Here is a 26,513-nt window from a genome sequence, read left to right as displayed (position 1 = left end):
ATCACTTATTTACTAATTACTATGTGCCAAGCACTCAGTAGTCTAAGTGCTTTACATGGATTATCATGTACTCCTCAAAGTAACCCTGTGATGTACATACTATGAATTAATCCTATTTTACAAATCAGGAAACTGAGGCACTAAGAGATTAAAGAGCTAGCCCAAGATCATACAAGTAGGCAAAGCTGGGATTAGAATCCAGACCATCTGACTCCAGAGTCCACACTCTTAACCATGATGCTAGTAAAATAGGGACTCAATGAGTACTTACTAAGTAAATGAATGAATAGGCGTGTGCTTTAATCCCATTTAAAAATGTGGGGCACCAGGGCGACTCAGTCAGTTAAGCGTCCAACTTCGGCCCAGGTCATGATCTCATGGCTTGTGGGCTTGTGGGTTCAAGCCCTACATTGGGCTCTGTGCTGACAGCTCAGAGCCTGGAGCCTGCTTCAGATTCTGCGTGTGTGTGTCTCTCTCTGCCCCTCCCCCAATCACACTCTGTGTCTCTCTCTCTCTCTCTCTCTCTCTCTCAAAAATAAACATAAAAAAAATTTTTTTGAATATGAGTATGTGTACAGAGATCTATAAATATCAAAAAGACTAAAAAATATACAAAACATTATCAACTGTAGGTATATTCAGTGTGAGATAATAGCTGTTTCTATTTTATTTCTTTGTGTATCTTTATTTCCTAACTTTCCTACACCGAGTTGTATTGTACTTGCAATTTATTTTTTTTTAATTATCAAAAATGTCATGTTACAGAATAGGATTGACATGGAACAATGGAGACAGGCCATTATTGGTAGGATATGCCAAGTGGGATAAGTCAGCATGAACTGTGAAATATAAACAGACTGATTCCAATTATGGTAAAAAAGAAAAGAAGTAAGAGAAGGGGAGAAGGAGGAAGGGAAAGAAGAAGTAAGGGAGGGAGAGAAAAGGAAACAAGGCAAAGACAAAGTGAAGGGACGGGGGATAAAGATCAAACTTAAGTCAGCACTTAGGCATGGGAGAAAAACTGCAAGACTGTGTGTCAAAATGTTAACAGCAGCATTCTATGTTGCTAGGATTACAGACGACTTTTATTTACTTTCTTTTGGGGAGTTTCAAATTTTTTGTCATAAAATTAAAATTTTGGGGCACCTGGGCAGCTCAGTCAGTTAGGTGTCCAACTTTGGCTCAGGCCATGATCTCACTGTGAGTTCGAGCCCCATGTCAGGCTCCGTGCTGACAGCTCAGAGCCTGGAGCCTGTGTTGGATTCTGTGTCTCTCTCACTCTCCCTGCACCTCCCCCACTTGTGCTCTGTCTCTCTCTCAAAAATAAAATAAAAACATTAAAAAAATTTTTTTAAAAATTAAAACTTTTTGCCCTTTCATGTTAATGTGTTCTTTCCAATGTTCCAATTTTTTCTCCTGAGACTAAATGAAGGCATGAAAACTCAACCTTTATACTTGAATAAATCCCCTGAAACTTAAGACTTCCTGATCTTAAGTTTAAAGGAGTAATATTAACATGTTTAAAACATAAAATGAGCAAATAAAAATGATTACCTCAACTTGTGCTTGTTGCCTTGCTAAAATTATGTTAAAAACATCTAGAGTCTTCTCCAAATCCTATAAAATACAAAGAGACACTTGTAAACAAGAAAAATAGCATTAGATTAAAAAAATTTTTATTCTAAGATTTCTAGGCTTATCCAGTCCATGAATAAACAGTAATTGTGATCTCATGTAAGTGTAAGTATAAATTTGCATGTACACTTGACTATTCTACTTATAGTTTTTGCAATAAGGGAAGTAAGTTTTCCAAGAAAGCAAACCCACAAAAAATACAATATAAATGTAAGAATTTTAATAAGATCATTATAGATACAGAATATTTAGGAGAGGGGCTTTTTTTAGGTATTATCCTTATGGTTCTTACTTCTGACTCACTCTAGTCTATAGTATTTTATAACGATTGTACTATAAAACACAAAATTTAAGAATGCAAAATTCTGTAAATCCACAAGAAGCTAAAGTAGAAAATGACTTGGGGAATTTAAATAAAAGTATGTAAGAATCTAATATGTATTGGTGACCTGTGTATTAGGTATTCTATGTGCTATTTCATGCAATTCTCAGAACTCTGTAAGACAGATCCTGTTTCCATTTTATACATGAGAACATCAGACCTCAGATGCTGAGAAACTTGATGCTTTTTCTAATATATAATATTAATGATTCTCATGTATTTCAGAATAATGGGAATTCAATTAATTCTTAACATTATGAATTTGTGGCAGAAGTAGTCATATAATCAAGACCAGATGATATTAAGCAACTTATATACTCAGAGTCGTGTTTCTCTATTTTTCCAAAGGGATTCCTATTTTAAGGAATAAGAGCTATTTTTTTTTATAAATAATATTTTGAGCTCCTAAAAAAAGCCAGTAACAAAACTAATAACATATATCTAGCTAATAATAAATATATATTTGAACAGCTCTGCTACTAATTTTCTAAACATTATTATAAAAAAACAAGCAATTTCTCCCAATAGTTTCTAGTAACCAGATTTTATCTGACATTAGGATGGAAAAGAAAGATTTGTTTAAAGAAGAAAAAACTGAAAAAAAAACTCTGCATTTTTTCAAAAAAAGATCAGTCCTATTCTTCCTAAAATTATATTTTATATTTATAATTTAGAAAAATTAACACTGAAGGATGATTTAACAAGTAATAGCTTTCACTAATATATGCAAAATATACCTGAATTTGTTTCTGTATTTCTTCTGGGACTTTAGTCTGGGTTAGCTTACTTTTGTAGGCACTTTTATAACTCTTGAGCAACTGCCTGTGTTTTTTTATGTTACTCCATGACCACATCTGTGTATACCTTCTTATATGAACTTCAAGAACAGAATCAATTGCATATTTCCACCTGCAAATCAAATTTTAATGTACATTTGAATACAAAGGTTTAAGAAAAAAAGCAGGAAAATGGCTTTGACTTTTGGATCTACAGTGTTACATTTTTGTGTTCTTATTAACCATTCCCCTATAAGAGCTCAGCAATAACATTTCAATTGTCCAGTACAATTCTCTGACATAAACAGATTACAAAATGAGCAAACAACTCCAATAAGAGGGTATGTCAAAGCAAAGTCATAAAGACACAAAATGACATGTTATGCAAAATGAATACTATCTCAATATGGTTATAACATTGAGCCCATGGACAGTAAGACCAAAAAATGATTAAAGTCTTAATGCTAAGTGGAAAATTCAGTAATACTCTAAAAGCAAGAGTATAAGAGAATGTGTTTACGAAAAATTAACAAAGACATAATACAAAAGATATCCTTTTCATGTCTAATAAAGAAAAAAAGTGGTTTCATCACATGGCTTTAAAGGTCTCTTAAATCTGAGAGTTCCTAACTCTATTATGTATTTCTCAAAAAAAAAAAAATTCTAACTTACCATTGTCGACCATTGGTATGAAGTGGTAAATAAGGCTTATATTTTCTGTAAGGGGCATTTCTAGCCATATAATCCAATGACTCCAAAAGGTCAATCATACTTAAGTACTATTAAAACAAAAATACAGTTATAATTATTACATTTCACACATGGATAAACACCATATTTTATTATATTTTCAGTCTCACAAGACTCCAACTTCCTTGAAATAATGACAATCATGGTTGCTTGTTAATATATTTCATCAAATTGGGGCACCTGGGTGGCTCAGTCGGTTAAGCGTCCGACTCTTGATTTTGGCTCAGATCATGATATTACATTTCATGGGTTCCAGTCACTGAACCAGCTACACGCTGACAGCATGGAGCCTGCTTGGGATCCCCTCTCTCTCCCTCTCTCTCTGCCCCTCCCCTGCTCATGCTCTCTCTCAAGATAAACTTTAAAATATATGCCATGTGTATATGTGTGTGTATATATATGTACATATATATGTATATACATATATATACATACACACACATATACATATATATATTATATATATATAAAATATATATATTTCATCAAATTTAAGACACCATCAATTGTAAGTTGTAACGTAATTTTTAAGTTCCACTATAAAAAGAAAAAAAAAAAACAATGCTGCCAATTAAAACTGTCATACCATCAACAATAATAATAATACATTCTATTTTCAAATATGCTAAAGTGTAAGATAAAGGCACATCTTAGAAACAACCAAACACACTATCTATAACTAGTGACCTGGAACATGATTGTTCCTAAAACTACATATTTTCCTCTGGACCATCATTTCAGCATTGACTATCTATGAGCTGATTTGAAAATGGCTCCAGAAAATCATTATATAACTAAGGCAAGATAAACGTATTTAATTGTCCATCTTATCACCAATACAACTCTGCAAGTACCAGGTAAGCAATTCAAATGAAGGGAAACACACACACACACAACATGACTGTAGATAAGATAAAGAAAGGGGCAAATCTAGCTATTTCTTCTGTTTTTCTTAACACATTTTTACCAAATGGTTACCACATGATTATTCACCACTCACAGTACGCATAGTCTGAACTTACATGTATTGTAAGTTTAAAATACACCCTAGATTTCAAAGACTTAGGAAAAACAAAAGGATGTAAAATATCTTAATGTTTTATACTGATTACATGCAGAAATGATAATATTTCAGGTATGCTAGCTTAAATGGAATGTTACTAATTTTACTAACTAATTTCATCTTTTCTTTTTACTTTGCTAATGTAACAACTAGAAAATTTTAAACTAATTTTAAAATACATTAAAATTTTAAATTAAATTTTAAATTACATATACAACCCGAATGACAGTAATCCCCTCCTTATCCACAGGAAACATGTTCTAAGACTCCAAGCGGATGCCTGAAACCATGGATAGTACTGAACCCTACATATGCTATGCTTTTCCTTTACACATATACTTCTAATAAAGTTTAATTTATAAATTAGGCACAACAAGAGATTAACAACAATAATAATAGAAGAGAATAATTATAACAAGATGCTGCGATAAAAGTTAAGTGAATGTGGTGTGTGTTTCTCTCTCAAAATATCCTATTGTTCTGCACTCACTCTTCCTCTTATGATAAAATGCCTAATGATGATACAAAGTGAGGTGAATGATACAGGCACTGTGACATAGTACTGGGCCACTAGCGACCTTCTGATGATACATCAGAAGAAAGGTCATCCGCTTGGAGACCACAGTTGACCCGTGTAAGCAAAACCAAGGAGAAGGAAACCGTGGAGAAGGGGGTACTACTGTACATTCTTATTGGACTGCACTGAGCTAAAAGTCATTTAGCTAAATAAATCCCTGGTCCTCCCTTCATTTTCAGTTCTCCAGGTCTGTCTGCTACCCAAACTCCCCGTGCATGTAACCAAATGAGAAACAAATGATGGAAGAAAAAGCTGCCAACATAAGCTATTCTAAAAATTAAGTAGACAATATTTAATACGAATATGTCTATTAAAATTTGAGGAAGAAAAAAACACATTAAAATCTTCCATCAACAATTGAGAATTAAATAGGAATAATGTCATTTTCTATAACTTGGTAAGATACTCTACCAAGAAGGAAAAGATCACATAAAATGAAGGAAATATTTTTTTAATTTTGTATTTATTTTCTTAAAAAAAATACACACACACACACACACACACACACACACACACACACACGTGTAAATATATAAAAGAACCACCAGAGCATTGGAGAGGAGCATCAGAGAAGGAATAATCACAAAGGACAAATGAAGTTGAGATTCAAAGCTGATCAAAGCTAGAAATGTCCACGTGAATCTTACCTGAGGTTTGGTCAATTCAACGGCAATATTCTGTACTTCTATGTTCCCGTCAAGTTTGGGAGTTTTCAGCTCTGTTTCTGCATAAGGATTCATGTAGAGCTTTGCAGAAGCTGATATTGGCTGGAAAACTTTCATCACATGGGAAGACATAAGATATGTTTATAAGCCCTTACAAATGAACAACTATAAATAATTATGAAAACACTATTGTGAAAGTACAGAAAAATGACTAAAATAAGTAAAAAATGTAACAAAAACACTACCAAAAAATATTTAAGCATCTACTTATCTGCATAACATCGACTATAAGTTAAACGGGGATCTCTAAGGAGGAAATTGTACTCCTATGCTTCTAAGTAAAAATGCACAAAATAGTAGACCATCTACTCTTGGTTATTCTGGCTATATAAAATTAGGCTTCTCTTCCTTACTACGAGACATTTAATGATTTTATTATTCATTAAAAATATTATACAAGGTAGGAAACAAAATTTGATTTTTTGTCTTATTTAATCACTGGCAGAATTTAGAACAGAATCATGAATGAAATTCATGCTACCAAGAAAAAAAATGCTTACCACTTTACAATTTTCAAAATTATCATTACATATACAATCTTAGAATCAAATAAAGAAAATATTCCTGAAGTTAAGAACCAGCATGAAAAGGCATATTAGGGAAGATGACAGGGCAAAGTAATATATTTAACTGTGAATAGTATCGAACTTAGATAAATTGTGATATCATACAGCATTTACAATTGCATAAGATTGTATAAAATTTTTAACTTATTTAAAGGTTATTTACAAGTGGAGGATACCACTTATAAATGAGGTTGTAGATTTCTCTGAAATAGTTCTTTCACGTATGAAACTAAACACTTTCATCTGAAAACATCATCATCATTAAATGGAGAGGTCTATGAACATAAAGAGAAAGTAACAACTCTTACATCATGGCAGTCAGCTATAAAATATGAAGAAAACGAGAGTAAACCACAGTAATATAGAATATGCAAGAAGATGAGCATGAAAGCTCAGGACAAACACAAAGGGGTGTACTAAATTTAAAACAAAACAAAAGCCTCTTTAGAATGAAACTAAAATGGAGAAAACAGCATAAATAAATAAACAGGCTCATTTGTTATAGGGCTGTTGAAAAATAAGTAAAGGTGAGGGTGCCAAGAATTAGAAAAGCCCAGTTAGAAAATCTCTATGGGGGCACCTGGAGGACTCAGTAGGTTAAGTGTCTGACTCTTAGTTTTGGCTCAGGTCATGACCTCACAGTTCATGGGATCAAGCCCCATGTTGGGCTCTGTACTGACAGTGCAGAGCCTGCTTGGGATTCTCTCTCTCTCTCTCTCTCTCTCTCGCTCTCTCTCTTTCTGTCCCTCCCGTGCTCACACACACACTGTCTCTGTCTCTCTCTTTCTCTCAAAATAAACAAACAAATAAATAAATAACTCTAGAATCGTTGGTTTGTCATAACACTGCAATAGTGACATGGTAAGGTTGACTTGAATACCAAAATCCCAGAAACTGAGTTATTAAACAAAGAAAACCTAAAGCCCCAAACAAACGTGATAACAAGGTAAAAAGAAAACAGGGAGGTCAAGGGTGTTTAGTCATTGGGAATGAACTACAGACGTACTTCCCTCCTCTCTCTTACACTCCCGTGGTATGTATATGTCATAACCTATTCCTAAACACTTAGGTATAATTCAAATATGCTGTATTATAAAACTAAAATATAAAATCCATACTTTGGTCTTGTCAAAGTAACTTTATCACAAAAAGTATATTATGGCAGAGTATTTAAATCTACGTTTTCTATAACATGAAGTAAAACTTTTACCATTACTTACTATATTGATGATTTGCAGGTATATTGCTACTTGTAAGAATTCCACTTTTCAGCTGATCCTAAACAAAAATTTGAGGATGAGAATGAAAAGAAATACACACATACTCATCTACACATGGGGGGGAAATGTTGTTCTTAAATCAGTATCTTTATTTTCCTCTTTTTAATTAGTACTCCACAAGAAAAGCACACTGAGCATTATTTATGGGTAAATTTCTTGGAAAAAAATATAAAAGTAGATAATTTTTTTAAATTCTAAGTATCTAGGTCGCCTGGGTGGCTCAGACGCTGAAGCGTCTGATTTCGGCTCAAGTCATGATCTGGCAGTTCATGGGTTCCAGCCCGGCATCAGGCTCTGTGCTGACAGCCTGCTTTGGATTCTGTGTTTCCCTCTTTCTCTGCCCCTCCCCCACTCACGTTCTGCCTCTCTCTCTCAAAAATAAATTAGCATTAAATCAATGAAAAAATAAAATAAAATAAAATTCTAAATATTTAAAAATGTTATAGTATTATGTTCCCCTCTGACTAAAAAAAGAAACAACTGGGGGGGGAGTGGCACGCAGGGAGGTGCCTGGATGGCCCAGTTAGTTAAGCGTCAGACTTGGGCTCAGGTCATGATCTCACGGTTCATGGGTTCCGGAGCAGCATCGGGCTCTGTGCTGACAGCTCAGAGCCTGGAGCCTGCTTCCGATTCTGTGTCTCCCTCTCTCTCTGTCCCTCCCCCATTCACGCTCTGTCTCTCTCTCTCTCAAAAATGAACATTAAAAAAAAATTTTTTTTAAAAACAAAAAACTAAATATCCATGAATTGAGATCTTAAACACTTTCTAGACAAAGGCAAATTATTTGCTCCAATATCTTTCTGAGAAATAAGAGAATCTTGTAATTAATTGAAGTTCAGAAAATTCAACTGTTCTTCCTTTTCCCTCTTAGTAAATAAAAATGACTAAGACTAACTTAGCACACTGAAGTTTCCAATTGACCTTTCACTGTTCAGGAAATCATCATCACAAATGCTTACAACATTTGCTAAGGTCAACTACACTTCAATTAAAAAAAAGTGCTAAGAAGATCTTCTTTAGCTCTGAAAGGTATCATCTTTCCTTACAACACTCTTCAAGTAATCATTCTGACGTGAAACACCACAACGTAACCAGAATGCCATCAAAATGTGAGTGTAAAAAACCGGAAATGCAGTTTTAATGTAATAGTATAGGTTATTATTTCACTGTGTAGTGAATGGTTTCACAAAGATCTTCAAAAATACCAGTTTATTTTTTGAAGTTTATTTATTTTAAATAAAAATTAAAAAAAAGAGTGGATTCCAAAAAGTGTGTTTCACAATTCTGATATAGTTAAATACAACTTAAACAAAAGACTATATCCTGTTCTCCTTCAGCACTTCTTATGTTAAAAAAAGTTTAGGGAGTGTAGTGAGCTCTTCAGGCATAAACTGAAATTACCAAGATCTGTTCCTTCGATCCCTGGTAAGACATGCTGCAGTTTACATTCCAGTAGGCACTAAGACTATCAAGTCGTATAAGCTATAAAAGAAAAATCAAAGAGGTCAAGCAACTAACACATTAACATTATGAAGCAATATTAAAAGATTATTCTCATATTCACCCTAACATTATCCAATTGCCATTTTGAGCTTTTCAAGAAAAAACTTGAGCAAATATGGGGAAAACATAATCATGTTATTCATGGACTTTATTATTAACCTTAGCATTTGGAAAATTGTGCTTCCGGCAACACTATTTCCAAGGAAATTCGTTCATTCAATTATCAAATATTAATTGACAATATACTATTTAACAGGCCTTGTACATGTTTTGTTGAATAAGAAAGACATGATTCCTCCAATGGACAGGAATGGCTGTTTAGAGGGAGGGGTGAGGGGGAGGAGAATCTAGAACAACAAGGTGGGGAAAGCTACAAATTCATAATGTTTATTAGCATATTTAAAGTATTGTGAAGTCCTGTGGTTTAAAACAAAATGAAACATACTGTTTAATTATGTACAGCTTAGTACTTCCATCAGTAATCTTGACCAGAGAATTTTTTTCTATAAATCTAATATTTCAATTACCTAATGCTCCACAAAATACATTTGGAAAATATTAATTTTTCTGATTCCTTTTGCTAGGGGAAGAACCTAAACCTCAGAAAAGGTAAGTGATCACAGAAGGTCACACAGTAAGCAGAGCCAAAACCAGGCCCTACACTTGAGTCACTCTTCAATGGCACATTGGGCTCCATCAAGGTTTCAAAAAAAATATGTTAAGTGTGTGTTCCTAGAAAAATAGTAACAAATTCTTAATCCAGTCTAATACCTTGTATATAATTTTTTCTGCTTCATTTAATATGCATGGAGTCCAATGTTCATTTGCAGTCTAAAAGAAATAAAGAATAACTGTGAAACATAGTATATCATAAAACATTGCTCTAATATTTATAAACTATATCAAAATAACTTAGACAAAAGAAAAGACATCTGGCTAATGTTCACTACTGTTACCTGTTCCCTTACATATCTATTTGACAAAATCAAAGGAATGGTGAAAACAGAATTGAGGAGGTTCTAATTTAACCGAGTTCCTTCATCCAGAAAATTAAGAGTTGCTATTTGTCTAAACTATGTGTCTGTGTGGAAGGAATTGGATATGAATAAATGATCAAAAAATAAAAAAAGCTAGCCTATGAGATAGTGAATAAGAAGGTCCATATTCTTTTAAAAGATCAAATAAATAGTTATTGCAAAATAGGAAGAAAACCACGAGAATATGGAAATCACAGCATGACCGTATTTCTAGAAAGTCAGCATAGTCAGTTAAGGCCAAATGCCACCATGAGATAAACTAAAACTAATTTATTGAGCAGTCAGGGCATTACTGATGGACTTGTCAAGAACAATTTCAGAGGCATAGCAGAGTCAGTACGTTGGGTAGTGAGTCAGCAGGCAGTAAGGAAACAAAGATGGTAAAGGTAGAGAATTCTCTCAGAAAGTTAGAAAGAGGCAGAAGAGAAGGCAGCGGTTAGATGGGGCCTAAGTGGGGTGGGAGAAGGTTCAGGAGGCCCTTTTAATCTTATTGTAAAAGACCTGAGGGACACCTGGCTGGCTCAGTCCGAAGAGTGTGTGACTCTTAAACTCAGGGTCATGAGTTCAAGCCCCGTGTTGGGGGTAGAGATTACTTAAAAAAAAAAAAAAAAAATTAAAAAAAATCTTAAAGGGGTGCCTGGGTGGCTCAGTCAGTTACGCGGCCAACTTTGGCTCAGCTCACGATCTCACAGTCCGTGAGTTCGAGCCCCGCATCGGGCTCTGTGCTGACAGCTCAGAGCCTGGAGCCTGTTTCAGATTCTGCGTCTCCCTCTCTCTGACCCTCCCGCGTTCATGCTCTGTCTCTGTCTCAAAAATAAATAAACGTTAAAAAAAAATTTTTTTTAAAATCTTAAAAAAAAACCATTTCCACAGTGTTGCAAATGGCAAGATTTCATTTTTTTCATCGCCAAGCAGTACTGCATTGTATATGTATATACCACATCTTCTTTATCCATTCAATCAAGTGATGGACATTTGGGCTCTGGGTGTTTTATGTAAGTAATGAATCACGGGAAATCTACTCCCAAAGCCAAGAGCACACCATATACACTGTATGTTAGCTAACTTGACAATAAATTATATTAAAATTTTTTTTTATTTTAAAAACTGCAAAATTAAAGAAACAAAACAAAAAAAACCCAGACGTGAATGTGTTTCAATACTTACAGGAAGGAGTGGAAGGAGGGGAAAGGGTGGGGAGGAAGAGAGTTGAAGATTTAGGAAAAAGAAAATTTATGAAAAGAAAGAAAGAAGTGATGAAAGGAGACAGAGAGAGAGGAAGGAAAAAAGCTCCTAAGGACATGGAGAAGATGGGATCCAGATCAGAGGTGGGAAGATCACCTTAAATATAAGAGTTCAATTGTAACTGGAAAGATGGAGAAAAGGATTGGTATGGATACAGAAAGACCTAAGTTTGGGATTATTGTTGTTATTAAAGTCAGTGTAATAGTTGAAGCAAAAAATTACTGAGCCAGACATGTCCCAAATGCTTTACACAAACTATTTCCTTTAATCATCACAAAAACTCTAAAATAAAAGTACTATTTTATCAGTGAATGAATGAAAGTTAGACAGAAGGAGACCATCATGGTAACCAGTAAAATAATGTTTCAGGTGTTCTAATAAAATATAATAGGGGGCATAAAAGAAAGAACAATAAATTCTAAGAGGAAAGTGAAAAAGGAATTGGAAAGACAAGGTAATATCTAACATAAGAATTAAAACCTGAACGGGATCGTCAAGGAGACAAAGAGAAGAAAGTAATACAGGCAAAGAAAGTGGTATGAAGAGTCTGAGCAAAGATACAGAGAATCAAACAACAGTATACACTAAGGAAACTACATATCATTTGTATGCACTAGTGGGCCTCTTTATCAGTCAATGGGAAGTACGTGACTAAATTGTATTTTTTGTTTTGTCGGTTAGAAGCTCAACGTAAAATACTGTGCTCATTTATGACTAATATTGTTAGTCTAGTTTTTCTGGAGCAATTATCTCTAGTCTCTGTTATTGTAGATTTCATTTTTCATCAAGAGCTACTTAAAATTCATCTTGGAAAGAAGCAGAGGTAAACAGTATAATAAACACTAGCTTCCTTGGTTCCCTTAAATTTGTTCATCCAGGTTTTCTGTTTTGTTTTTTTTTCCCCCAATGTTTCTGCTTTGGTCTTCAATTTGATGTATATCTCTGTTTCTCCATATGGAAATATTATTCTTAAGGCCTCAATGGAACCATGTCCTTTTTCTGTTTCTCCCCTTCTCTTTCATTTTGCTTCCTCTTCTTTCTTCACTAAGGCCCTCTCCATATAACTAATGAGAAGACAAATATGTACCCAGCATGATTTACTCACTGTCCTTAACTTTAAACCATTTTTCCTACCATATAGTTGTCCAAAGAAAATAGAGGGAAAAATGTCCAACGTGAATATACACACTATTTACCTTTCAAGATCTTTAGAAGAAAAGCAAACTGCATTATAAAATACTTAACCAAAATAAACTACCTTATATACATCTCAATATAATACACATGTACATATACACATTTCTAAGCTATTTGGAAATTCTACCTGCCTATACCAAGGATGAGAACATGACTCTATAAAAATTTGCCTTCCCCTACCTTCCCACATGTTTAAGATACAGCTTTTAATTCTTCAACAATGTTTGATATTGGTATCTTGATATTCATTAAATTCAAAGACAAATCGAAATAGAGAATGTGATAACAGCATCACTATAAATTTTGAACTTCTAGAAAAGTTGTAAAAAAAATTACACATAAAAACAAAACAGCTGTTTGTATCAACAGTTGGTTTTAGCAATTCACCCTGTGACATGGCAATATTTTACATGTAACTGTAAACTGTAAATTGTAAATAAGGCCAACATTACCAATAGACTGAGTTCTCCCAGTGTGACACCAAATGAAAGAGGCTGCTTTGGATCAGTAACCTATCAAAAAAGAAAAGATGACATGAAAATATACTGATGGTAAAAGTGAAGCCATGTTCCACTCTGTACAGTAGGCAACATAGGGCAATTAGTATGCAAGTAAGTCACACAATCCAAATGGATTTGTGGGAAAAAAAGAAGAGAAAAAGGCAGTAACGTGGCTAGGATTACCCATATTTTGTAGGCATGATATGAATACGATACTTTCCCAGTGAAACTCTTTTCTTATGAAGTGAACTCTTTTCTCACTAACTAGATTCTTGTCTAAATAGTGAAAAAGAGACAGTCTCTTTAGGGCTACTATTAAAGGTGTTCTTCAAAGATAAAGAAAACAAGATGTCATGGATAATAACCGTGCCACTAAACTACTTTTAACACTTAGAAATGTGAACTGTCTCGTTAAGCCTTTAACATTCTTAACTTTTCAAAACTGCTTTGTTAGGAAATGCCCAAGATTCTTAACATACTCTCTTAACCTGTTAAACTTTTGTTCTATTCCTGATCTTTGATACATAAGTTATATTGACACACCATGCTTACACTGTACCACAATGTGTACAATGTCATTGTTTTAGACATCACAGGGATGTCCAAAAGTCATAGAGGGTGGTTGGCCATGAAAGAAACTAGGGAAACTAGAGAGAGAAGAAAAAACATATTGTTTTAAGTCATCTAACAGGGACTCCAGAGTGTAGTCACATAGACCCTTCGCAAATGCAGGAAAAATGCATGCTCTGGAATAACTGAGAAGCACAAATCGCACTGGGAGCTTAGTTTTTTATTATCTTCCTTTATTTCCACGCTCATCCTTATACCTCAGACAACCAGCTCAAGAGAGCTTGCAGCTATTTCAGAATAAAACATAACTCCTCACTTGCTAAGGCACTACCCACAAACTACGACTATCATCCAGTGAGCATCTTTATGATACATTATTATACTTTCCCTACTCCCCACTTCCTAAACTCTATTTTTCATTATCCTAAATACAATAATTAAGGTAATAACGTTGAAAGAGGAATGATACAAGGAAGATCCCTCTGCACTTTTTAGTTCTTTTCCTCTTAGACCTTTTTAATCTATCTTGTCAGTGAGACCAACTTAAACATTATTGATGTTACTTATCCCACTCCTGTGCATCTCTGTATATTTTTTTTATTAAAAAGAGAGAAATAATGTGCCTTTCTAATTGTACTTGCACAGTAAAAAACCTTAGTTAAAGCTCAAACTGAGGTTCGCGTTCATCAATACGCCATTAGTTTCAATAATAACTCTCACTTCCATGATGTGTTGAGGTCATTTATATTCCTAAGTTTGTTTAAAAAAGGGCACTGATGACTTAGGTTTTTTTAGACATTTGTTAACAAAATTCAGTTTAATGACTACCTAAAACCAAAAGGTAAAGTCAAAATAAGATGGAGATAGTGTATCTTGCAAAACTACAAATACGTATTACTAAAACTGAAGTTCTATAAGGATCTGTGAGAAAAAGAAAATAAGTTCTATATACGTCAGTACTGCTTTAATTAAATCCAAACCTTAAGTTATTAAAAACAAAAAAGAATACAAACTCATTTTTAGAAGAGACGGAATAGCATTTCCATCATCTTAGGTAAATGAAAAAATTCAAGGTTATTTTACATAATTTTCAAACTTTAAAACAAAGCAATGTATATTTAGTTTAAGTAAAATTAATCAGTAAACAGTCTTCAGTCAACTAATGTTAAACTTTGTTTATAAGTGAAGTATGGTTTCTCAATATACTGTTGCACATGTATGTGAGTAGTTGTGCATATTTAATCCCTTCTGAAGGAATGTAAAGAGCACGGGACTAGCAGTCTATTGGTGTATGATTTAGTCCACTCTCTACTAACTACCATTATAGTTGATTATTTCCATCACCATTTGGACCTAATTTTTTTTATCAATATAGTTCCTTAAAGTTATAATAAGTCTTAAGGTATTAAACGAAATTTAAAATAAATAACAGAGGACAAGCGAAAAATCTCTCATATTACTTTTAGAAAGGGGCATACAATGGTTTTATATTTACACACATAAATGCCTAATGAAAGAAGTGTAACACAGGAAAGATATGGTAGTATATTCATGAGAAAAAAAAAATCATGGATTTAGAATCTGGTACGGATAACCCGTATCTAAACAAATCAATAATTAGTATCATAAAATACACAATTATTAGCTTCACCTCCATAAGTTTAAATTACTTACATCATCTTCATATTTAATGTGAATGTCTGTGATTTTTACTTGTACGTTTTTAATTACTTGGGTTGCCAATTTTTCCAAAAATGTATCCTTTTTGGCTTCTTTTGGCTTATCTATAAAAACAGAAAAATACAAGGTCAAGAGTTGAAATTCTCACATACTTCACTATCAAATGACCAAAGCATAGCAAAGGCACTACTCAACAGAAAGGACAGCCTATTCTGGTGTCCTTGTTTTATTTTAGATTTATTTTAGACTTTAATATGTGTTTCCAAGTTAAAACTTATTTTTGAAGTTATGGAGTATCTAACATTCATTTTACCTTTGAAGACAGAAATCAAGTGGCGATGTGTACAAATAACACATGGCATAAAAACTACTTTTACCTACCTTTCGAGCGATCAAGACTTTTAAAAGGTTTCTTAAAATGTTTTTTGTGCTTTTTACGTTTACGTCCTTCTCAGTGGAAGCATTTTAGTGAGAAAAGGATAAAATTCAAGTTAGGAGACTAGAGGACAGAAAGAAAAACAAGAGAATTCTTCCTAACAGCAAATTCTGGTAAGTTTGCTTTACTTCTATTCTAAACTGACCTGCTATTTCAATACAAACAGAAATTCATAAACCTCCTTAGTCTAGAATAACCTCCTTTAATCTAACAAATAACTTGGCAAGTACAATTATACAAAAATTAGGCAAATATCCATACACAAAGTGCTTTAAATATTTTTGACTCTTCAATTAAAGTTTAATTTCAAGATTATCAAAATACTGGAAATGTAATCATGACCGAATGTAAAACTTTCAGGGAAAGGTTTTCACAAATATATGGTAGGGACACAGGAACACAAATGAAATGAATGGTTAGGTTGGTGACAGGTAACTTCCTCTGGATGATACACCTCACAAGCAAAACCCTTGAACGAGTTAAGGATACAAAGAACCCCCAAAGAGAAGAATGTACATTGAACTGTACTTTGAAATTGGCTTAGTAATTAATTCCTTTAAAACCTCATCCTCCTTAATTGGCACTGCTTCACTTTTATGGCATTAAGCAACACCCCTCTGATCCAAGTTACACATCTTGACACTCAACTTCCTACTAGACATCATCTCTGGTCTGCACTCTTAAAGTGGTCTCCGTATGGTCTCACTTGCCTCTAGTCTCCACACTACCTCCAAAATAAACATCCTCATACGGTGCCACTAGACTAATACCTTCTACAATGCCATTCACAGCCTGCTAATCCCCTACTCAAAATTCTTTTTTAAGGCTCTCTGCAGCCCAGCAGACAAAATGAAAAAGTGTTTCTTGTGCCGTTCTATCTCCTCTACTCATGCTTGCGCTGGATACTTCAGAAACACTATTCTTACTTAACAAAACAAGCCTAACTTTCTAACGGCTAATGCTTCTCTCTTACATGAATCATTCCCAGAACTTCCCTGAAGTTCTTCACCAGGCAAACTCCTGGGAGGCTCCCAAATCCCAGATCCCCTAAGGCCTTCTTCAACTATTCCAAGCAGCTCCAGGGCCATCTACCTCTGCACCTTTACATAGACTTCCACTAAGCAGTGATTATACTGTAATTGCAATGTTTACACAACTGTCTTGCCACTAGGCAGGAATCTTCATTAGGACAGGAATTATCCTAATATGTAGGCACACAGCACATGACAGGCATCTGTTCAAATGAGTCAAAAAATCCACATCTGAACACTGTAATAAAATATATAAACCCAGCTCAGGTTATATATATAGCATTTGAGAAAATACACATGAAATTTAGCTTGAAATCTTAAAACTGTTCTTCCTTGGGGTGCCTGGGTGGCTCAGTGAGTTAAGTGTCTTGACTTTGGCTCAGGTCATGATCTCACAGTTAGTGAGTTTAAGCCCTGCATCAGGCTCTGTGCTGACAGACAGCTCAGAGCCTGGAGCCCACTACGGATTGTGTATGTCTCCCTCTCTCTCTCTGCTCCTCCCCTACTCACACACTCTCTCTGTCTCTCTCTCTCTCAAAAATAAATAAACATTAAAAAAATTAATAACTAAATAAAATTGTTCTTGATATTTTAAAGCAAATTCTCCTGCCACTATAAAAACGAAGAACCAGGGGCGCCTGGGTGGCTCAGTTGGTTGGGCGTCCGACTTCAGCTCAGGTCATGATCTTACAGTTCTTGAGTTCGAGCCCCATGTCATGCTCTGTGCGGACAGCTCAGAGCCTGGAGCCTGCCTCGGATTCTGTGTCTCCCTCTCTCTCTCTGCCCCTACACAGCTTGCACTCTGTCTGTCCCTCTCTCCAAAATAAACAAACATTAAAAAAAAATTAAAAAAACAAAAAAACCCCAAAGAACCAAATCCTGGATTCCAAGAATAAAACCCTAAGTTTCAAGACGAAAATATTTAATAAATACATAAACAACCTGGATCTTGTTATTACCAGTATTTCTTGCCATAATGATGGTCCCTAAGTCTTTTTCATTCATAAACTAAACATCTAGAAACAGACTGAGTTCTCAAAGAAGTATTACTTAAAAAGAAACAAGAAAGACAAAGTAGCCCTGAAAACTACCCCCACTTGACTCTGAAAGAACAGCTTTCAGAGACAGTTTCAGCTTCTGGGTTTAGATACTACTGTAACTCACTCTTCTTATCTTACCTTATTATCTTTCTGGCTTCACAACTGTTTTAGCCTCTTGTTTCATCTTTATTTGATCCCAGTGTTAGAAAGTTTCTATTTAATCTGATGAATACTAAGTCTATGATTCTCAATCACTCTCTAAATTGGTCCTCAAATATTTTGGTCTTGGGGCACCTTTTACACACTTACTTGAGAACCTTTCAAAGCTTTTTATTAGTGTGGGTTACAACTACTGATATTTGCCAGAGTGGAAATCAAAACTGGGCAATTTTTTAAAAATGTATTAATTCACTTTTTAAAAACTACTATGCGATAGCATTGATAACACGTTTATGAAAAATAACCATATTTTCCAAACAAAAAATTGTAGTGAAAAGAGTAGCACTGTTTTACAATCTTACAAATCTCTTAATGTCTGGCTTGGCAGAAGACAGCTAGATTCACATACCTCCTTCTGCCTTTGATCCGCTGAAATATGTTGTTTAAATTGAAGCATACGAAGAAAATCTGAACTAACCACATACACGTGCAACAAAAACAAACAAAAAAGGGTGGAACATCTTCATGGTCATTTCATGTAAATACTGATACTATACCCAAACTCCACAAGTGGTAGTTTCTTAAAGGTTAATTCCATTTTGGAATCTGAAACTCTATCAATAAATTTTTCATCCAAATTAAATTAAATTGGTTACCTTGCACTTCAAATGGATCTTTTACACATACCTGATTTTTTTTTATCACTCATTGGTAATAAGGAAATATTGCTTCATTGAATTATGCAGATCTTCTCAATGTTGAGTGATTTCATTATTTACTATCAAAAATCCCATTTGTTAGTACCCCTGCCAATCTCATCAAAAAGTCTTTAAGTACTGGGAAGCTGCCAAACTCCAGGTGGCAAATACAAGTTTTCCAAAATTCTAATTTTTGCTCAAAAGCTAAAATCTTATTGTTAGCAACAAATATCATGAGTTGATTTTTGTTGAAGTGTCTACCAAACACCCAAATCTGAATAATAACAGTCTGTCAATCACTCTTCCACGTAAAATGATTTTCCAGGAAAAAAGCAACTAGTTCCGCTGACAATTTAAACAATGCACAAGTATTTTTCCTTAAGACAATTATTGTACGTAAGTGCTTTATACATACTTCTCCCTTTGTCACACAAAAAATTAAAGACACATAGTCAAGAGCTTAAGTTGATTCAAATTAAATTTTTTCTATTCCATCAATAACATTTTTAAGTAATACTGGGGCTCTCTTTCTTTTGTTTCATCTTATTTTTTACTGTGAGTACATGGTAGTGAACAATACAATGGCAACCAGTCAAGTTTGGTGCCACTGCCTTGATTCACGCTGAGGCAGCCGCAATTTTACACAACACTGCTTCTTCATCATTTCAGAATCATCAATATTCTAGGACTAGTTTTTTATCCAGGTTAATGTAGTGTTTTTGAAAAGGAAACTCTAAATCAATTACATTTTCCTTTATAGTGATTGATCACTGGCTGGTTTTTTGGGGGGAGGTGGTGTTTTGTTTGTTTGTTTGTTTGATCACCAATATTGTCCAATGATTTTGTTATGACTTGAACAGGCCACTGGAATTCATTTGTACCTTGGAGGCGGATAACTCCTAGTAGGATCAGAAAACACTGCTCCGAGAGACTGTAGAAAGTTGGTCTAATCATAACAAAATTAAAAAGTGAGCCATGAGTACTTCCTGACTATCTTTTATATTAAACAAAGTAACTGCAAGGCAAATTAGCATAGTCAGTCACATTTGCTAAAGGGGCAAATTTTATCAAAAGAGAAACGCCTTTCAAGACCATTCCACTCAATGCTGTGAAATCTGCAATGCAAATTCTTCTTCCATTTGCCAAATGAACCCAAATATTAAAGAAGGTTCTAGCTGTAGAATTCTAACCTAATGCTTATTGTTTATGTTTTGAGTACACATCTCACTTGCCATTCGATTGATACAAATTTTAAGTGTGACTAATATAATAAACTCCTATAAAATTATAGAAAATATAATTAAACATGTCAAATTAATTTGTAAATTATCAGAATTATTATTTTAACATACTTGATCAATTCCCTACCAAATAAAAGAATCCTATTGTAAATGCTAAAGCAGTCAGCCTTCAAATCTGCCTTTTGTGGAGTCTCAAATTTCAGTATGCTGTGTAAGACAATGGTCTACATTTGTCTCTGAAGCTCCTACGGAGGTAAAGCAAATCACGGAGGATATGAAGGACGCCAGATGGACACCTCTTATCAAGGCTCTAAATAAAGTCTCACACAGTAAAATAGGTTCCATTTTCTTGCTTTTTACAAATCTGAAAACTACTACTATAGGAGAGAACTTGCCCAGCTGAGAAACTACTATATGACAGAGTCCACAAGGCAATCCAGATGTGAAAGTTGTCTACAGACCAAACTGTAAGCTCCACAAGGACAGTTCATGTTTGTTTTACCCCATGAACATTCAGGCATCCAGCACGGTGCCTGCCATGTGAATACACTAAATATTTAGTGAATGAACAAATGGCTACAGAAGGTTGGGAAATGGAAATGATGGTAAAGGAGAAAAACCTGAATTACATTTCCATATTTTCTTAAAAAAAAAAAGGCATGTCATCAAATGGGCTCCATTAAATGTTCAAGAGTAGATAAGAATACAATTTTTTATATAACTAAATAAAATTAACCATGCATACCCACCAGGCTTGATGTCCTTGTAAACAAAGTTTTCCAAGCCATATATGAACTCCCCTGAATGTGCCCCTGCATCCGCATGGCAGCAATAACCAGAATGCAAAGCATTTAAAAGACACTTTAATTTCACATGTAAAATATGTCTAAACTTAATTCAAAGAATTAGAAATCATGTGACAGAAGAAGTGAAATGCAGTGACACCAAAACAATCTATTTCTAAGGAAGTATTCACAGTGACATCATTTCCATTATTTCAACATACAAACTTTATTATCATAATATTGTAACAAAATTTCTTAGTAATTAGAACTATAAGAATTAATCATTTCAAATTAAGCAAAGCACACAAATTAGCACTAATATCTCACTGAATTGTTTGAAATTTTCCAACAGAGCAAAAATCAGATATTTTGGTTCCCTTTTTGCCTACTGTTTTTGCCCATTTGCAGAATGCAATATTGAGAGATATTTACACTAACTTCAGAGTCAACTAAAATGAACTCATCTTACTTTAATTTACTCTCATCTGTCCCTTTTTAGATACAATGACTCCTTTCTACCCATTCTTGTTAGTGATGGCCAGATAGCACCATCCTCCAACTCCCTCCTCACATACAGCATAGACACGACAGCAAGCTTAACCTTTCTAAAACACAGCTCTTATGACATCCCTCCCTGGATTTTTAAAGAAAGTAAAAGGGACTGCCTGTCTGACTCTCTTCATGGTTATAGATTAAAGTCTGTTATAACACGAAACTAAAAATAAAGGCTCTAGAGCCAGAGAAGGTTCAAATTACAGCTCTATCATTTTCTAGCTCTGTGACTTAGGATGACTTATTTAACTTGCAGCTTTCTCCACTGGGAGAAATGGGAACAATAGCCTTAAGTCATAGAGTTGTAACTATTAAATGAGTCAATAAATAGAAAACATTTTGAAAAGTGACCTGGCGAATAGTAGATGCTCATTAAATGTTAGCTGCTACCATTGTCATTACCGTCACCATTATCACCATCACGGCATTCAAATCTCTTAAAATTGACCTAAACTCAGCTTTTTAACTTACATTCAACTACATTCTATCAAACTCCCAAATTCTTAGCTGTTCCCCATAACTCCCTAACTTGTCTCTCTTCACTGTCCCCTCCACCTAGAAGACCCTGTCTCCTTTTCTGCAAACTCATCTTGTAGACACAGCTTAAATATGTGTCTAAACAGTGTCTGCCCTGATCTCTTTGGCTGAACATGATATGTTCATTCTGAACTTCCTTACCACTCTTATCTTTACCTCTCTGATGAGACTCAACACTTTTCTCCTGTTTATTATTATGCATATGTCTTATTTTCTCAACTAAAACGTAAGGTTTTTGACAGCACGATTCACGGATTCTCTGACTTTTATGTTTCCATCAACGTGTTGAGCAGATGGGCATAAGACTTCTCAAAAGTACCTAGAAACTAGCGATATTGCCTTCAAAATTCTAGTTTTAAACCTAGCATTCTATCCCCAGTCAAATCAAACAAGTATGTAAGTAAACAAAGACTTTCAGCCTTGAAAGGATTTTAAAAAATTATATCCAATGTATCCTTTCTTAAAAGCTACAGATATGCTTCAGCATAACTAACAAAGAACAAAAGGCAAGGGACCCAGAAAACACTGAACTAAACACAGAAGAGTAATGAAGACCAATCCCAGGATGACAGCTGTGCAGCAGGACTGAAAAAACAACCATTTCAAAGGGAGATCTTCAAGAGAAAATGGGGATGGGGTGTGGGTGGGGAACCAATAGGTGGGTATGACAATAGTAAAGTAACACTGAGAGTCATATAACATTATTTCATGTGGCAAGTGAAAAGAATTAAAGGTAAATTTACACAGAAAAGAAAGCAAATAAAAAAGAAGCATTTACAAGTTAAGAAAAACAAAAGGTTGTAAAGAAAGGAAATATAATCACAGTACATCATTTGGCCTGCACAGTGAACAATTACACTGTCAGAGTAATGTAAATTTGACCTGTAATTGGCCATAAATTATTATATACCATATTCTGAGATGAGAAAGAGGGCAATTTAGAGTGAAAGATGATGGTAAGAGAAGTAAACTCCGTGACTACCATAAGAGGATATCCTAGGTAAGACCTTATGCTAATAAATTAGATAATGGCAGAACATCAGTATTTCTAAAACCACGGTTCCCTCTAAGGAATGGGTCTAAAGGGTAGAGAAGAGCAGAACAGGGGACTGACATTTTCCCTTAGAAGTCTTTTTGGGAAAACTATTTGATTTTAAAGTGTGTGTGTATACTACTTAGATAAAATTAACATTTTAAATACAGAATCTATAGCATTTGGGAATCTTTGGCCTTCATAGGAATTTAATCTTTCCCTTTACTTTATAAAAAGCCTTTCTAGGAAAATAAACTCACTATAGTAAAATAAAAGGAGAAAAATATCAAGAAGTTTATTTTGGGTGGCTCAGTTGGCTAAGTGTTTGACCCTTGATTTCGGCTCAGGTCATGATCTCACAGTTCATGGGTTCGAGCCCTGCATCAGGCTCTGTGCTGACAGCATGGAGCCTGGTTGGGATTCTCTGTCTTCCTCTCTCTCTGCCCCTCCCCCACTCATATGCTGTCTCTCTCTCTCTCTCTCTCTCTCTCTCTCTCAAAAAATAAAATACACATATTTATATTTATTTATATATTATATATGATATATATTATATATTTTTAATATTTACATTTATATTTTAAAAAGTTTATTGGGGGGCGCCTGGGTGGCTCAGTTGTTTAAGTGTGAAACTTCGGTTCAGGTCATGATCTCACAGTTAATGAGTTCAAGCCCCACATCAGGCTTTGTGCTGACAGCTCAGAGTCTGGAGCCTGCTTCAGATTCGGTGTCTCCCTCTCTCTGACCCTTTCCCGATTGCACTCTGTCTCCCTCTCTCTCAAGAGAAAAAAAAAATTTAAAAACATTTTTTTTCATAAAAAGTTTATTTTTACAGTTGAGCAAATTGTTTAGAAATGAACTATTATATTTCAATTTTATTTTTTCCCACAAGACTGTGGGCAGCACTCTATTTTACCAAATAGAACAAATTAAGTAAAAATACTTTTTTAAAGCCGATTAGCATGATTACTTTGTTTTCAATTTTATCATCTGCTGCTTTGAGTTCAACTACTTCCTCTTCTCACCTCTCTTAGTCTCTATACATGTGACATGGTGCTTTTGTGCTTTTAAAACCAAGAAATAAGTGGAAAAATAATAAGTCTCCAAAATAAAGTACAGTATTAATATTAATAATGGCGACATGCAAAGCATCTAAAGACTAGGGTGTTTTTTATCGTTTGCATGAATAATACTATATAAAAATATGACCTATATTCATGGAAACTTGAAAAAATTTATATGCAGTCAAGATAATTAAATGTATTTTTTAAAAAACAGTATCAATATATATCCCAATTCTTGAATTCATCTCTTTTATTTTAAGATTTATTTTGAAGTAATTTCTACACCCAACATGGGGCTCAAACCCACAACCCCTAATCAAGAGTCACATGCTCTACCAATTGAATCAGCCAGGCACCCTGAATTCATTTCTTTTATACTCAGAATATTTTTCTGAAAAATCTAAGATAATAACATTAAAACTGAATTTTACATTCTAAATTTTAGTTCTATCCCCCCAAAATGTAAATTTTACTATTCAGGAAGTTACAACGTAATTATTGTACATTATATAAGCATACTAGTCCTATCGACACAAACTCAGGGCCACAGATGTTCAGCCCCTATAAATACATCAAATCATCCTAAACATATAAATTTCCTAAGCATTAAACATGCAGCAGTCAAAATTTCATAGGTACTCAATACAAAATGTACAGCAGGTTATGATTTTGCCAATTAAGCTGTCAACTACTAAAACAGGAGAGACTATACACACTTCTTACAGTTCACTGGAAACACTCAAATATGTTTTAAACAATCACAGCTAATTCCATCCAAAAAGAAAAAAGAAAGAGGAGTTTGGAGTTTATATCTAAAAAGGAAAAATATAACTTAATTTTATGTATATAATTATGCTATAATATATATTATGATACATATTTTATATATCATTTTATCTAAACATATATCACTATGCCTACTGATTAATATATGTCATTAAATACGGTGTGTTAACAAAATATACTTAATATGACCTGTATCAAGAAAGAAATGAAATTCTAACGCTCTCCAAGTCCTTCTCCTAATTTTTAGGGTACTATTTCCACATATACTAATTAACCAAAAGTGAATAAAAGTAAATAATCACACTGAATTGTCATAAACAAAACCATTCTCACTTTGCTTTATTTAGCACACAAAAGTAACAGAAATAAAGAACACTGTTTTCATAAAAACACAGATTCTTAATCTTCAGGGGAAAGACAAAATATGCTCAAGTATGAAGAGAGAAAGGTAAAACACATTTAAGTTTTTAAAAAATTTCTTTCATTTAGACAGCCTCAATACTTAAAGTATTTTAGTAATTTTCTGTAAAAGAATCAATAATTCTGCATAATAGCAAGCACTTGGGACAAAAAAAAATTAGAACCATTGATAAGGAATTTTTTTTTTAATTTTTTTTTAACGTTTATTTATGAGACAGAGAGAGACACAGCATGAACGGGGGAGGGGCAGAGAGAGAGGGAGACACAGGATCGGAAGCAGGCTCCAGGCTCTGAGCCATCAGCCCAGAGCCCAACGCGGGGCTCGAACTCGTGGACCGCGAGATCGTGACCTGAGCTGAAGTCGGACGCTTAACCGACTGAGCCACCCAGGCACCCCAGGAATTTTAATGAACAAGCTATTTTTAAGAGATTTCTTACTGATTACACTAGGAAACAAAATCATTTCTGTCATTTCTAACTCACGGTTTGCCCTACCGTTTAAGAAAGACCAAAGAGAAATGCATTAGCATTTGTGGTATCGTCTTCTCCCATCACAGACATGCATAAACATGGCAACCAAATGATAGAAAAACGATGTAAACTGCTAGTAATTCTCACACCCCAAACAGCAACTGGGGTGTGATTTGACTTGAAAGAGAAAAACTGGAGGCCTGGAGGAATCCTTCAACTCATCACTCTATAGACTACTTTTTCATCTCATCCTTATTCTTTCTCCATAAACCGAATCAAAATAGTCATCATATTTTTAGATAAAAACAAAAAATTAACACTTAAGGCAAGATGTTAAAATGTTGAAATCTGAAAAATCAAGTTTTTAAAAATATCCTATACGATATAAGGAGACATAGCTAGAAACAGAATTACAGCACTACTTCCTCTAAACATTATTTCACTACACTGACACGGTGAACCTCATTATCTTCCATGGATACACCTAAAAATGTAGAGATAGAACCTACTAGCATTTGGCAAAAACAAACAGGCTTGCAAGAGCTCACAGAAAGGTCTCCATAAAGCATCACAGAAGAACAAGTGGTTAAAGACAGTGGGAAAATTAAACCGGCAGTGAGATAAAACAATCATGTGGCAATGATTCCTAAATGTGGGTCGTGAAAATATAATCAATACTGTGACATGATTTTAGAAGAATATTCTTTCTTTGGAACTACAATTTATGAAAGCTTACGAAAGTATCCTCTTTAAAGTGCATTAAATATATCTAAA

General features: G+C 34.3%; 1 protein-coding gene across 4 annotated transcripts in view; it reads right to left on the bottom strand.

The window, feature by feature from the left end:
- Positions 1–26,513, bottom strand: part of VPS13C (vacuolar protein sorting 13 homolog C) — a 196,098-nt gene that overhangs the window by 145,397 nt on the left and 24,188 nt on the right. For 2 of the 4 annotated variants that reach the window (XM_030318038.1, XM_030318039.1), the window contains exons 6-16: positions 20,841–20,903; positions 15,868–15,933; positions 15,481–15,590; positions 13,189–13,248; positions 10,029–10,088; positions 9,156–9,236; positions 7,695–7,752; positions 5,831–5,958; positions 3,466–3,572; positions 2,755–2,926; positions 1,555–1,617 (exon numbers count right to left, since the gene is read on the bottom strand). In XM_030318038.1, coding sequence (XP_030173898.1) covers positions 1,555–1,617; positions 2,755–2,926; positions 3,466–3,572; positions 5,831–5,958; positions 7,695–7,752; positions 9,156–9,236; positions 10,029–10,088; positions 13,189–13,248; positions 15,481–15,590; positions 15,868–15,933; positions 20,841–20,903 — 968 coding nt within the window. The remainder of the gene's footprint in view (positions 1–1,554; positions 1,618–2,754; positions 2,927–3,465; positions 3,573–5,830; positions 5,959–7,694; positions 7,753–9,155; positions 9,237–10,028; positions 10,089–13,188; positions 13,249–15,480; positions 15,591–15,867; positions 15,934–20,840; positions 20,904–26,513) is intronic. The other 2 variants (XM_030318035.1, XM_030318036.1) reach the window with 1 other exon arrangement.

Source organism: Lynx canadensis, chromosome B3 (genome assembly GCF_007474595.2).
Source record: "Lynx canadensis isolate LIC74 chromosome B3, mLynCan4.pri.v2, whole genome shotgun sequence".
NCBI classification, from domain to species: Eukaryota; Metazoa; Chordata; class Mammalia; order Carnivora; family Felidae; genus Lynx; species Lynx canadensis.
Note: the sequence above shows the minus strand (reverse complement) of the source record. Positions and strands in the feature narration are given on the sequence as shown.